Source organism: Paramisgurnus dabryanus, chromosome 8 (genome assembly GCF_030506205.2).
Source record: "Paramisgurnus dabryanus chromosome 8, PD_genome_1.1, whole genome shotgun sequence".
Taxonomy (NCBI): Eukaryota; Metazoa; Chordata; class Actinopteri; order Cypriniformes; family Cobitidae; genus Paramisgurnus; species Paramisgurnus dabryanus.
This window is the reverse complement of record NC_133344.1, coordinates 5671627-5686707: the sequence shown is the minus strand read 5'-3', so window position 1 is coordinate 5686707 and position 15081 is coordinate 5671627. Positions and strand designations below refer to the sequence as shown.

Genomic DNA, 15081 nt, shown 5'->3' with positions numbered 1-15081 from the left:
AACAACCATGCATTAGGGAAATTAATAACTGCTTTATTTATAGTATATTTTCTATAGACGTGTAAAACCATATTATAGCGGATTATTTTACTTTCATTGTTTCACGAGTTTGCCTGCATTTAGTCTTAATAATTAACGGTAAACGAACTTAGCTTGGTGTTCTTAAAGGCAGCTCGAACCTTAGGTCGGACTCGAGCCCCAAGTTCAAGACACAGAAGAAAAAAAGAGGAGATGATGAGGAGAGATGCCAGAAGAATTGCGTCTGTCGCGGAGGCACAGAGACTCTCGTTTTGCTTTTAATGATAATTAACACAGCACTAAATGTGGTTCCTTTCAAACGTTAAAGTATAGGCTACTCGTTAAAATATTATTACTGCTGTAAAATAGTTTATTTTGATTATGGCACGATCGCTGGATAATTTTCAAGTTTGTTTTACAGAAGCCAATTACTTTTCTTTGCGATATGAACGTCTTCACGTATTGTTATTATTTGCGAGGTACATTTGCAGATAATTCATACCTCTGTTTAATCGATTGTGTTTTAGAAGTACACATGCTCAAACTCTTATGACAGCATTGTTTCCCGACGGATACCATAAAATAAAGTGATCTCATTTCCAGAATCTCACATTTATATTTCTCTAAGAGAGAGAAAGAGAGATTGGGTATAACAAATAAAAAAGGTATACAAAAGTTGTATCAGTTTGCCTTCATTCGTTTTTCTTACATTTTATTTCCTCAAAATAAAAAATAAACATTGTAGCCTACTGTCAGCAGAGTAGAGAAAAAAATGACACAGAGAAAGATAAATGAAACATGACATCTGTTATTATTTGCAAAATATTTAAAGGGCTGTTACCAGAATTTCGACCGTAATAGGCTACTGACTTTAATTTAATAAATGCAAATGTTCAGGCTAATTAAAAGGAAACATGAAAATGTCATCTATTGCAGTAAATGTATTTTCCGGGGGGGGGGGGGGGGGGGGGTTGGGGTTATATGGGGACCCACCCACTTTTCATTTGCTTCCGACGCCCATGGCCACAAGTTTTGATAAAATATCTGTTGGACATCAAACGTTTTTTTTCTTAAGTTACAGACACCGTCCCATTTAGTGCACAGAAACTAACATTTAGTTTACCTCCATGAGTAACGTTATTTCAAATGTGTATTTCACTCATAAAACAACCGTCAAAGAACAACACTTTCATAGTAAGAAAAAATTATACTACGGAAGTGAATGGGGATCACAAATAGCTTGATTTCAAACTTTCCTCAAAATATCTTCCCTCGTGTTCATCAGAACACAGAAATTTATACAGGTTTGTAACAACATGAAAGTGAGTAAAAAATAACAGAAATTTAATTTTTGTGTGAACTATTCCTTCAGGACATCATAACACCTAAAATAAAACTAGAAAGCTTTCAAATATGGGACCTTTAAGTCATTTTTCGTCCTCCATAATACAGTACTGTTAATCTAAAAACATGAGCAGCACAGTTTTATTTCATTTGTATGTTTGTTCTGTTCTAGTTATCTGCGATATTGCTCATAATTTGATTATATGGGGTCTTTGCCCATTCAGTGCTGTTTTGGGCAGACCTTTTAGCTTTAGTCTGATATACCCTTATGTTGAGTTTGTGTTATGCTGAGACCTTGTTTATAAAGTTGAGAAACACGTGCCTTGCCTTGTTATTTAAATACACCACAAAAAGTATTGGAAATGGGTGTACGTTTGACAAGTAGATACAAGTAAAACCTTAAGCTTACCATGAAATGTGTCGTCAGACTTATAATCATTTTCGTTCCGTCTCGTCATGTTTTCGTCACCTTAAAGCCATTTTTAGCTAGTCATCATCGCGTTATCGTCATAAAAAAGGTGGGTCAATGAAATAATTTTGTTATCGTCATCGTTGACGAAAACAACACTGACCCCTATTGTATCCGTTAGTTTTCTTATTACTCTTCCGATGATTCTTCTTCTTCCGCCATTGCGGTCTATGGCAGCCCATAGCAGGGTACATAGGAAAGTAATAAAATTTGGCACGCTTATAAAGGACTGTCCAAAAAGTCTCCACAGCAAATTTGGAGTCTCTCTCTCTAACCCGCTAGCGCCACCAACAGTTTTGCTTTTAACTTCTGACCTGTAAGTCCTAAACACAAAATTCTTGTCTGATTTTCCTCTGAATCCTTGGCTCAAGACGATTCGATTGGACCCTATGACGTCATTTTCCATTATGAAAATTTTTCCACCATTTTGAATTATTCATAAAAGCTACTTTTGCAAACTTGTCCTAGAGCTTTTGCCCAATTGCAAAGAAAAACGTTATGTAGCATCTACAGGCACTCAAGGCAAAAAGTTATGGAATTCATGTCGATTCGCCAATCCGTTTCCGTAAACCGCGTCAGGATCTGAGAGGGCATGCCCAGTTTCATCGCAGCGCCACCTAGTGGTAAGACAAATGTTTTACATGCCTATAACTTTGGCTGCAATTGACATATTCTCAAGGGACTTCTTTTCCTGGAGTCCTGAATAGTCGCGGAGTCTAACGATACCAAACATGCCAGATTTCGCCTCACGGTTAGCCCTGCGCAGCAAAACAGCACTTAAAAAACATGCACCAATATCCCCGCGAGCGTAATTCCGATCGACTCGAAAACACAAAAGGAAGAACAATGCATTACCTTCTGAACAGAAACCTCTATTGCCGCAACATGTAAATTTTCATCAGAAATGGCAGAAAATTGCGAAATTATCTCCAAATTTTTTATTTTTTACACTTAAATCAGGGATGGGCAACTGGCGGGCCAAGGGCCGCACACGGCCTGGGGTAAATTTTAATATGGCCCGCTGGACCACATTATACTTAATCAAATACTTTTAAAATAGTGATTTTTTTTGTATTAGGATGTAAATACTTCCAACCAGGAGGGGGCACTAGGTCCCACGGATTTATTACCTGAGGTTGCATGCAACTTTTTTTCATTGCTGTTGATGAACTCTTCCCACAAACATTACAGTCTTAAGATTTGTCTCCAGTGTGAACTCTCTGATGGTATTTTAAGGAAGATAAAGCAGTAAACGTCTTGTCACACTGGGAGCATTTGAAAGGTTTTTCACCTGTATGAACTCTCTCGTGATTAAGTAAGGCAGCCTTTGCACTATAACTCTTCCCACAGATACTACAGTGATGAGGTTTCTCTCCAGTATGAACTCTTTGATGAACTCTTAAATAGGATGAATTAGTGAAGCTCTTTCCACAGTGAAAGCAGACGTAAGGTTTCTCTCCAGTATGAACTCTCTGATGAGATTTTAAGGAAGTTGAGTGAGCAAACGTCTTGTCACACTGAGAGCATTTGAAAGGTTTTTCACCTGTATGAATTCTCTTGTGCTTTAGTAATGAAGACCCTTGACTAAAACTCTTCCCACAGAGACTACAGTGATAAGGTTTCTCTCCAGTGTGAACTCTCTGATGGGTTTTTAAGTTACTTGAATAAGTAAACGTCTTGTCACACTGAGAGCATTTGAAAGGTTTTTCACCTGTATGAACTCTTTTGTGATAAAAAAAGTTTCCCTGTTGTCCAAAACTCTTTCCACAGACACTACAGTGATAAGGTTTCTCTCCAGTATGAACTCTCTGATGGTTTTTTAAGTAAGCTGAACAAGTAAACGTCATGTCACACTGAGAGCATTTGAAAGATTTTGTGTGTTTTCTCTCATGTATCTCTAAATGTCTCTGTGAGCTGAATGTCTTTCCACAGGTGATGCAGGAAAGAGTTTGTGCTGTCAGTCGCTCTTTTGATGTTGAGGACGTTATTTCTATATCCAAACATGAATCACTCTTCACATCTGAAAGAAACAAGAAACAATTAAATTGTCTTTTCTCTCTTATTAACACAAAGAAGGATGAAAAATTTAGATTCTGTATAGTGATGGGAAATCTGACTCTTTTTTGCAAATCAGTACTTTCGGTAGAGCACACAGCCCTGCCCCTCCCCTGCCTGCAGAAGAGTGTCTGATACCGGGCACTGTTGCACTTTTCAACCACATGGGGGAGCTATAAGTCATTTTTACATGGAAACTTCATAGTTCTGCTTTAAGAAATTATGTCATTCACATCCAGAATGGTAAAATACATAAAAAAATGTTCAAGTAAAGTTGTGCATGGTTGATTTATTATTATTATTTTGTTGTCCAACTAAAGCACATTCAAAAACATTTAACAGAAATCATGATCAAACTCTTAACAACTTAAAATATAATCTTCACATACACACGCACCTAACAAACACATTTTAGTCAAAACGCTGTTTAATATAATTAGCTGTACCATGCATATTTCCCGTACGTTTTATGGTAATATTAAATAAACTTACTTTATGTCTGTCAATCATCTTATCAGTTTATAGATATAGGCTATATATTAGCACAGCAACCCACTGATGTCCAACATGTGTACTGTTTGGCTCACGCATGTGTACTGTTTGGCTCACGCATGCTCAGTATCCACAGTTCTTTGATTCTTAGTTCTTCGGACGCGTCTGATAGAAACCTCTCTCGAATCAGTGTACTGATGCCTCAATAAATGTAGCAACAAGTTCCTGACTCGAGAATTACTGTATTGTGCTGTTTAGTAAACGCATGCGCAGTATTAACGGCTCATCAAGTCGGACGCGTCCGATAGAAACCATTCTTGATTCGTGTATTCAGTGTATCGGTGACTCTGGAATACCAGTATGTTTGCTGCGCATGCTCAGTATCAGTGACGTGTTTACCCACCACGCAAACCACGCAATTGCTTGGGGCCCCACGGGCTTGGGGGGCCCCCTACTGTCCACAAGCGGTTAACTTATTTAATGATTTTTTATTTAATGATTGCAGAGTTATAAAAAGTCTGCGTGGTAAGCATTCCGCTTTTTTCTTATTTTTTTTTAAGATCACACACTGAAGTTGCAGTACTGTATTAATTACATCATTTTAAATACATCCTATAAGGAATTTGCCAGCAAATGATATATCTGAGATAGGCTTAAAAATATTTTTCTGTACAAAAGGGAGGCCTTTTGGAATAAGTTTGGAAACCACTGCGGTAAAACCAAGACCTTTATGTTTTTGACAGATTCTTTATTCTTTTGAATAAGACAATGGGCACTATTTGTATTTTTAAACCAAGAATTTTTTCTTAAGGTTGGGGCATGGGGGGCCCCAGGTCCTTGGACTTTGCTTAGGGCCCCCAAAATGGTAAACACGCCACTGCTCAGTATCAACAAAGTTCACCAGGTCTCGGTTCAGTCAGTGATGCTGTTGTAGAGAGCTCCTATGAAGAGTTTAGATACAAATTACTTGCTCTTATTTAGAAGCGGAATGACTGTCGAACACATCTGAAAGTGAGTAACTTGCGGATTATTACTGTCTCGAGACACAAACTTTTTAAACGATTCAGTCAGATTAGGTGTACTGATTCAACTCGTTCACTGAAAAGAACCTGTTCAAAAGAATGATTTGTTCACGAACCGGACATCACTAATTCTGTATCTTTTTCCATATTCATAAACAGAGGACAGGTGTTAGTTAGTCCTGTTATTATTAGGGTTGGGTATTGTTAGGAATTTTCTGGTTACGGTTTCATATAATTAAAAAAATGCACAATACGTATTATACACAATTCAATTCAGTTCAATAACTTTCAAAATATTTTAAATGTAAAGTGAATTAATATTTTCAGTCACCATATCATTTATTCCTGATGAAGTAGTCTTCGTAAGATCCTACCTGGTGAAGTGGACATGATAGGAACAGTAGTTCTCAAACATATGATTTGAGATTCATTTATGCTGGAGCAAGTGTTTTGTCATATATCCTGCAAAGGCTGCTGTACAAGTAATAATTTTTGTATGTCCATGTGTGCATTGATGCATATAAGCTTATATATAATGCATACATATATTTTGAAATATAATAATGTAAACGAGGATCAGATATAAGTTTCATAACAAACATGCATGTTCATATGTGCCGATTTCTTTCCGCTGGAGACTGCTTGTCACAACGTCAAGCAATGCTTAGGTTACTTAGCAATGACAGATGCTTTGTAGCTTCCACGCGCTTTATAGAGGAAAGCGGCACAATCACGTTTTCCGCATTGTTTAAATGTGAAGCAATTGAGCATAATGTGCATTTCAGTGGGTGCTCGAGCCCCAGAGCAACCACGGGATCTGCGCTAATATGCGTGTATATGCGAGGTGAAGCAGTTATCAACAGGAGTCCACAGAAACGTGTAAGTGTATTTGATTTTAGACTTCTGAAGTTTTAGAGCAGTGTCGTTGCTAAGAAACGCTCTCTTGTTTACCTTTGTCTCACGTGCTGTAATCCGCGTTTGTTCTCGCGTGTCCTCGCGTGCGTTAGTGTATTACAGTAAATACAGTAGTAGTTTCGGCCATTAACTTGTTGTTGATTGTTTTCGGGCGTGGCCTGCTGAGTTTCAGCCCACATTTGAAGCACTTATAAAAGCAGTCAGTCCACCGCGGCAGCGGTCGCGTGCAGCCCTCGTCGTGTGAAGACCGAAGAGTGTAAAGACCATCGACTCTATCTGCGCGACTCCACCGAGCAGGGACACCGACAGGGCACTTGAGTATTGCACTTTTTGTACTAACTTTTTCTATTTATCTATATAGCACTCTTTTTCCTCTCTTGTACATTTCCTATTCTTATAATTTTACTATGTGCTTTCAAATCTCTACTGTCATTACAACTCGTAAATCTGTTGTATCACGTCGCCGTGGGAGAAATATTAATAACCTCCGCACTCTCCCTCCTTCCACTATTGCCTCACTCTCTCTTCCCATTGGCTTATGGAACTGCCAATCTGCTGTCAACAAAGCAGATTTCATAACTGCCATTGCCTCACATTCTGGCCTTTCTGTTTTAGCACTTACTGAGACATGGATTAAACCAGAGGACACTGCCACTCCGGCTGCCCTCTCCAACAACTACACTTTCTCACACAGTCCTCGCACAAGGGCGGCAGTGGTTGAGTGGTTCATGTAGGTTGTCTACAAATCGGAAGGTTGGTGGTTCAATCCCCGGCTCCACCTGACCAAGTGTCGAGGTGTCCTTGAGCAAGACACCTAACCCCAGATGCTCCCGACGAGCTGGATGGCGCCTTGCATGGCTGACACCGCCGTCGGTGTATGAATGTGTGAGTGAATGGGTAAATGTGAGGCAAAATTGTAAAGCGCTTTGGATGGCAATTGGTCTATGAAAGCGCTATATAAATGCAGTCCATTTACCATTTACAACAGGAAGGGGTGGAGGAACTGGTCTGCTCATCCCAAAGGACTGGAAATTCCAACAGCAAACCCCCTCATGTGACAGCAACTCTTTAGAATCACATATTGTTACTATCATCCACCCTACTAAAATGCATTTTTTAGTTATCTATCGCCCCCCAGGTCAACTTGGACACTTCTTGGAGGAGTTAGACGTACTTCTGTCTTCATTCCCTGAGGATGGAACTCCTTTAGTAGTACTTGGTGACTTCAATATCCACCTGGAGAAACCACAGGCAGCTGACTTCAACACCCTGACTGCGTCGTTTGACCTCAAGCGAGTCCCTACTTTACCAACACACAGGTCTGGTAATCTTTTAGATCTTATCTACACACTCTGTTGTTCCACCTACCACACCCAGGTCACCCCACTTCACACATCTGATCACTTCCTAATTACTCTCGACCTCGACCTGACTCCCCCTGTCGCTACATACAATCCCCCATTGGTCCCGTTCAGGCGCAACCTGCCCACGCTCTCTCCCTCCCGCTTATCCTCTGTGATTGTTTCCACGCTGCCCGCTCCAAGCCAACTCTCTCTGTTAGATACTGACAATGCCACTGACACACTTTGTTCCACTCTTACATCCTGCTTAGACACATTATGCCCTCTGACATCTGAACCGGCCCGGGTCACACCTCCTGCTCCTTGGCTAACTGAGGTTCTCCGTGAGCATCGCTCCACACTCAGGGGGCTGCAGAGAAGAAGTGGCGCAGATCGAATGATCCTTCTGATCTCTGCCTCTATCAGTCTCTTCTTGCCTCCTTCTCCAAGCATGTCTCCTCTGCAAAGACCCTATACTACCATTCAAAAATTAACAACTCGCCTGACTCTCACACTCTCTTCAAGACCTTCTCTACCCTTCTTTGTCCCCCTGCCCCTCCACCTTCATCCGACCTAACGGCTGATGATTTTGCTTCCTTCTTTGTGAAGAAAACGAAAACTATTAGCAGTCAGTTCTCCGAGCCGCCGCTTCTTGCGCATTCTCAAATCCCTGAGACATGCTCCCTTCCCTCCTTCTCTCTCCTATCCGAAGCAGATGTTTCCAAGGTCTTGGCTTCTAATCATCCAACTACCTGCCCGCTAGATCCCATACCCACCCATCTCCTCCAGGCCATCTCTCCGTCTGTTATCCCTGCTCTCACTCACATTATAAATTCATCACTTTCCACTGGCACCTTCCCTGTAGCATTTAAAGAGGCCCGGATAACCCCGTTGCTGAAGAAACCCACTCTCAATCCTGCTATGCTAGAGAACTACAGACCTGTTTCCCTTCTTCCCTTCATTTCCAAGACTCTTGAACGCATTGTGTTCAACCAGCTCTCCACTTTCTTCACACAAAATAACCTCCTGGATAGCAATCAGTCTGGATTCAAAAGTGGTCACTCCACTGAGACTGCGCTGCTCTCAGTCATTGAGGCCCTAAGGCAGGCAAGGGCAGCCTCCAAATCATCTGTGCTGATCTTACTGGATCTATCTGCAGCTTTTGACACGGTCAATCACCGCATCCTCCTGTCGACTCTCATGTCTATGGGTGTCACTGACACAGCGCTTCTATGGTTCAAGTCGTACCTCTCAGATAGGTCATTTCGGGTATCCTGGAGAGGTGACGTCTCCGAACCCCAACGTCTTGATACCGGGGTCCCTCAAGGCTCTGTGCTTGGACCGCTGCTCTTTTCAATATATATGACATCCCTGGGCTCTGTCATTCAGAAACATGGCTTTTCCTACCACTGCTATGCAGACGACACTCAACTCCACTTGTCGTTCCACCCTGATGATCCTACGGTTTCTGCCCGCATCTCGGCATGCCTGAGGGACATCTCACTCTGGATGAAGGATCACCATCTCCAGCTTAACCTTGCGAAGACAGAACTGCTTGTCATATCATCTGAACCAAAGATTCAGCACAACTTTTCCATTCAGCTAGGTTCCTCGACCATCAAGCCTTCCAAGATGGCCAAAAACCTGGGAGTGGTCATTGATGATCGGCTTAGCTTCACGGAGCATGTTGCCAGCACCGCTCGCTCTTGTAGATTCATCCTCTACAATATTAGGAAAATTAGACCTTTCCTAGATGAGCATGCTACGCAGGTCCTGGTCCAAGCTCTTGTCCTGTCCAGGCTGGACTACTGCAATGTGCTACTGGCAGGACTTCCAGCCTGCACGACCAAACCCCTACAGATGATTCAGAACGCAGCGGCAAGAGTGGTCTTCAATGAGCCAAAGAGGGCGCACGTCACTCCTCTCTTTGTCAAGTTACACTGGCTTCCTATAGCAGCCCGCATCAAATTTAAGGCTCTGCTCCCGGCCTTTAAAACCACCACTGGGTCAGCACCCCTTTACCTTCGCTTGCTTATAGAGCCTTATGTACCCTCTCGATCACTGCACTCTGCCACCAAGCGACGGCTTGTGGTACCATCTCAAAAAGGGAAGAAAACACTAACGCGTACCTTCTCAGGAACTGTCCCACAACTGTGGAATGATCTGCCGGTCGTGACACGATCAGCTGACACTGTAGCTATCTTTAAGACTCGGCTAAAAACCCATCTCTTCCACCATCACCTAACTCCCTAATTACAGATTTACTATCTTTCTTTAGTTACCCTTCTATTTATCTCTTTCTCTATTTACCTTCCTCTTTATCTAAAAAAAAAAAATTACTAACATTCCCTTGGCTATGTATATTGTGTTGGACTTGATGAGACTATTTCCAGTGCACTTATGTATTGCTGTTCTTATGTTGCCATAATTGCTTCTATTGTTTACCTCACTTGTAAGTCGCTTTGGACAAAAGCGTCTGCTAAATGACTAAATGTAAATGTTTATTGTAGTGATGCTCCGATCGATCGGCCGCCGATCGTAATCGGCCGATAACGACATTAAATGACGCGATCGGCACTTGCTAAATTTGCCGATCTCATGAGCCAATTTTTCTGTTTACTTTTGTCATCATAGCGTTCCTGATGCGGCTGCAATTAGAGACCATTTTACACAGTGCGAGCATTTTGTAACCTATTGCTCATGTGTGAAGTGCAGATTTGGATTTCCCTCTCTGCCTTTAACAGAGATATGCGTATTTTCTATGATGACGCGCGATGCGTCTTCACATCCCTATCAAACAGCGTATACAACACATATCTATCGCGGACAATTGCATCCTCGTGCCTAAAGTTTATTACTTGCATTCGTTTTAAAGTTTTGAAGGTTTAAACATCCATTTTCCTCACAGCTGCTCTTGTTTGTGGACTATGAGGACGCGCTGTGGTCCTCAGTGCGATGCGTTTTCACATCCCTATCAAACAGCGTATACAACACATATCTATCGCAGACAATTGCATCCTCGTGCCTAAAGTTTATTACTTGCATTCGTTTTAAAGTTTTGAAGGTTTAAACATCCATTTTCCTCACAGCTGCTCTTCGATCAAGAGAACGATCTCTCCCACGTCTTAAAGCTACAGTATCCTAATTCATCTCTCAATAAAATTACTCTCTGCTCATCAGTGAAGAACTGTTGTACTTCATACGAATGTGTGTATATTTAATTCATACAGTAAAGACTGTGAAGTGTTTTATTTGAATTACTTTTAACAGACATAAACCTTTTTAAAGGCATATTACATTTCTCTTTGCAAGAAGAAATATTTGTTGTGCTTATTTATTTGATTATCTATTAAAACAATAATATACCTAATTTATAGTTAATTTCATTTCTACAAATGGTGCAAACTCTGCTAGATTATAGATAAAAGATTCCCATTCCACTGCCAATCTGTGATTGGCACTGATCGGCGATCGGCAGATCATGATCTTGGTGATCGGCCCCAAAAATGCTGATCGGAGCATCTCTAGTTTATTGTATCACTTTCATCCATGAAACAACACACAGTTCAAGTGAGGAACATACATACATATGTATATATATTGTATATATATATATAAAATCTTTAGTCATTGTAATAGCTTGTAAAATTGTAATTAAGTTATTGAAATAGGATCCATGTTCAGACTACTACAGTATGTGGCGCTATTGTATTCTACACTGCCATAAATAATTGCAGTGTTTCCCATATTGATTTATTTGTGGCGCCCGCCCCAATATCAAAACTGACCGCCACAAATAAATTTTGCTAAAGGCTTTGACTTCGTTGAATAAACATCACGTTTCAAAATCTGTCAGCGTTATAGAGCTTCTTTGACTGGTTTGTGTACAGCGTTACCAGGGAAACCTTGATCTCTTAACACCCCAAGAGCGCCTCCCGCTGGGAGAGAATTAATTTGCTAATATATGCCGCAACAAATAGAGTGCAGGTCTGTGGGAAACACTGAATTGTTATCAGTATTGTAATCATTATCAGTAATAAATAGATAAAAAAGTTAGTTTTAACAGCAATTTCAAATATAATCCTTTTTGTGTCCTTTTCCAGCCTTTTTATGCCCCTCTGGGCGAGTTTCGGGACAATTTTAACGTCACAGTTGATAAGGCTTTTTTATGCTTCTTCATCTTTTTATATTTTTTTAATTTAATTAAAAGAAACGTTGAGCGATTGATGATTGTAAAAGAAAAACGTTTAACCTATCGTACGAGTCCGCTACACACACATATACATTCACAATGCACCTGTTGCAAAGGTGTTTAATGTTTCCGACCGCACCACGGGGGGAAACATAAATGGAGGACTGGATTAAAACCTTAAATACTGTGCATAATCTATGCACACAGCATCCAATACATAATCTATAAAAGACTTCTTCATGTAGTCATGTAAGAATGCTGTGTCATTTTTTTCTTGTTTGAGAAAAGACTTTTTTTCTTAGTTTAACTGTTTGATACATGAATAGCCATGTTCTGTGTTAAAGCATTACATTTTAATTGATGCATAGAGAATGTGTAAGGTAAGGCAACCTGCATGTTTTTTTCGTTTCATGTTTATTTCGTTTTGTTTTGATTGTATAGCCCTTTTCGTTATTTTTCTGCACTCTGCTTTTTAAAAATAGTTTTTGTTTATAATAAACATTTAAACAAACATTTTTATATGCTGAAATATATATTTTATATAAATGTTATTTTAGGCAAGTAAAGTCTTAATTTAAGAGGGTCAATTGATCAAACATGTTGTTAACTTGCAGTCGGCTGCTAACCGCTTGGTCATCATCAAAAACCTTAATTGAACAAACACAAAATGCTCTAAAATGTAAGAAATAAAAGATATTTAAAAAAATGTTGACAGTTAAAACAAAACTGAACTGCTTTAATTGCTGTAAGAGTATCAGCTACAATTGAATGTGTAAGGAGTTATTTTTGCTATTTCTGCGGATATCTTTCGCAAAATCTATGCAGAATTTTGCGGAATGATTTTAAATGTGTTAAAAAGAGAATGGGAGCTGTGAATATTACAAAACAATCAAATATTTTATAATATATAAAATATATATAGCCTAAAATTTAGGGGTGTAACGATTCATTCGTTTTCTCGATGCATCGATTACAAATCCTGCCGATGCATATGCATCGATCTTGAAACCTGGATTTTTGAATCGTGAATCGTTTGTTTCGATTTTATATTTAACAATCGAATGAATCGTGATTATATAACGAATATGATGGATAATAAAAAATATATAAATAAATTTTAAATTAGTTACATCTGCGACGTAAAATGAGCAGTGGATTACGTCACTACTCTTCAATTTGCGGCGCGCCTGTTTGCTGTCATTTGAATAAACACAGCAGACAGTGCACAAATGGAGGGACACGAAGGAGAACAACGCACCAGCCAACATGAGATCAAAGGTTTGGGATTACTTCAGTTTTCACGAAGTAAATTGAAAGACTGTCCGAAGTCCGTCGCAGTTTGCAGACATTGTAAATCTGAGTTAAAATACATTGGAAATACAACGAACCTTATTAGCAACCATCTCCGCAGATGCCATGCCATTAAGATAGACATACCTGCACTTAAAGCAGCTAGTATTTTAGGGTCAGACGTGAGAAGTGCTACTCCTTTACACACTTTGCTGTATTTACATACTTTGCTGTATTTCCTAAATGTGCAGGAAATGTATGCAATGTTTACAATAAACGTTTATGGTGCATTGAATATGTAGAAGTAGTATTATTTTTCTTGGTTTACTTGCTTTAATGTATTTTGAGTCCTAAGAAGTTAAGCTATTAAACTAAAGTCCTGAATCTAGTTAATGAAAATCTATTAAATGGTCATGAATTTCCCAAATATTTCTTTTATTTGCTCAGATGCAGATGTATACTAATTTATAGAACAGAATCGTTAATATTCGAATCAAATCAAATTTTATTGCTAATCGAATCGAATTGAATCGTTCTGGTTAGCAAAAATCGTTTTTGAATCGAATCGGAAACCTTTGAATCGTGAATCGAATCGATTCGCAGTCTACCCAAAGATTCACAGCCCTACTAAAATTATATACATGGCTGTAAAGTGTAATAAAATACTGAAGTGAATAGAAGTTCTTCACTCAGAGAATGATCGTGATTTCTAATCGTGATCAAAAGTTTGACCAAAACAATCGTGATCATCATTTTTCCTGGAATCGTGCAGCCCTAGAAGGTGGCCTTAACTGAAGCCCAGGAAGAACTTCAGCTTCCAAAGCGTGCACTCATAACAGAGTGTCCAACAATGTGGGGCTCAAGGCAACGGATGATAGAACGAGTTTTGGATAGGGATGGGTATCGTTAAGGTTTTAACGGTATTACTACTCTTACCGATACTGCTTAACGGTCCGGTACTTTAACGGTATTATTATCGGTACTTTGGCCAATGTTAACATTTGATCATGAACCTATGTTCACATGATTAAGTTAATTATGTGTCTGCATTTCATCATTACAAATTAATTTCTGGATATCATTTCTAAATAATGTACATATATTTGTTAATGCACCAGCGTGAAAGCTGCAGAAAAAATACTCTAAATAAGATATTTATATGTAGGCTATTTTTTAAACTAACTTGAAGTGCTGAGCATTTAGCCAAATAAATGTTTACATACTGATTTTTATTTATTTAGGATTTTAAAACAAGTAGAAAATATGTTGAATGCATAACGTCATTTCTCCCAAAAGAAATCAACAGAATTTTAACGTAAGGTAAGCAAACCAATTAGGGAGATGGTACATTTATATTAAATGAGGTGAACAACGTTGATTCAACATGATTTTAGCATACATGTTTTGGAACAACAGAAGGCTCTGTCTCAGATCCTTTTAGATGATCGCAAAACAAAGCCCTTTTCACACAGAAATTCTGTTAAATACACGTAAAATGCATCCTGGATTTTTCCGGAAAAGTTAGAGCTTTTGTTCGTTCACACTGCCAAGATTACACGGCATCTGATGGTCCCGGAAAGACACGTGACATGTTGAAAGTCCCGCCCTCTCTTCCACGCAGCGTCTGAAGTTTGCATATTATATATTATTTCTCTCTCCAGAAACAACTCTCGTGCATTTTTGTTTATGATAAGACTACAAAGGAGCGCGTGAATGCACAGTTCTATGCTGGTGAATGATCTCAGCTTCAGAGTGGATATTTGACAAGCTCCCTGATTTCTGCTTTGATACAGTTTTCAGACATTTCTCATCGTGATTGTTTATATGCATTTAAAACCCGCATTTTGAGGAGCTGAACAATATATCTCGTTGGGATGACATGCGGGTATTTTCGTTTATTATAGCTCAAATGAGCATGTGACGCGATATTCTTTTATGCTGCTG

The 15081-nt window shown here is 39.4% G+C and overlaps 1 protein-coding gene across 1 annotated transcript; it reads right to left on the bottom strand.

Annotated features, from left to right (window-relative positions):
• Positions 1–1000: 1000 nt before the first annotated feature.
• On the bottom strand, positions 1001–3848 carry LOC135771729 (uncharacterized). The gene has a single exon (XM_065282114.2). The coding sequence runs from the start codon at positions 3676–3678 to the stop codon at positions 3025–3027; it is 654 nt and encodes a 217-aa protein (XP_065138186.2). The 5' UTR covers positions 3679–3848; the 3' UTR covers positions 1001–3024.
• Between the last annotated feature and the right edge of the window lie 11233 nt (positions 3849–15081).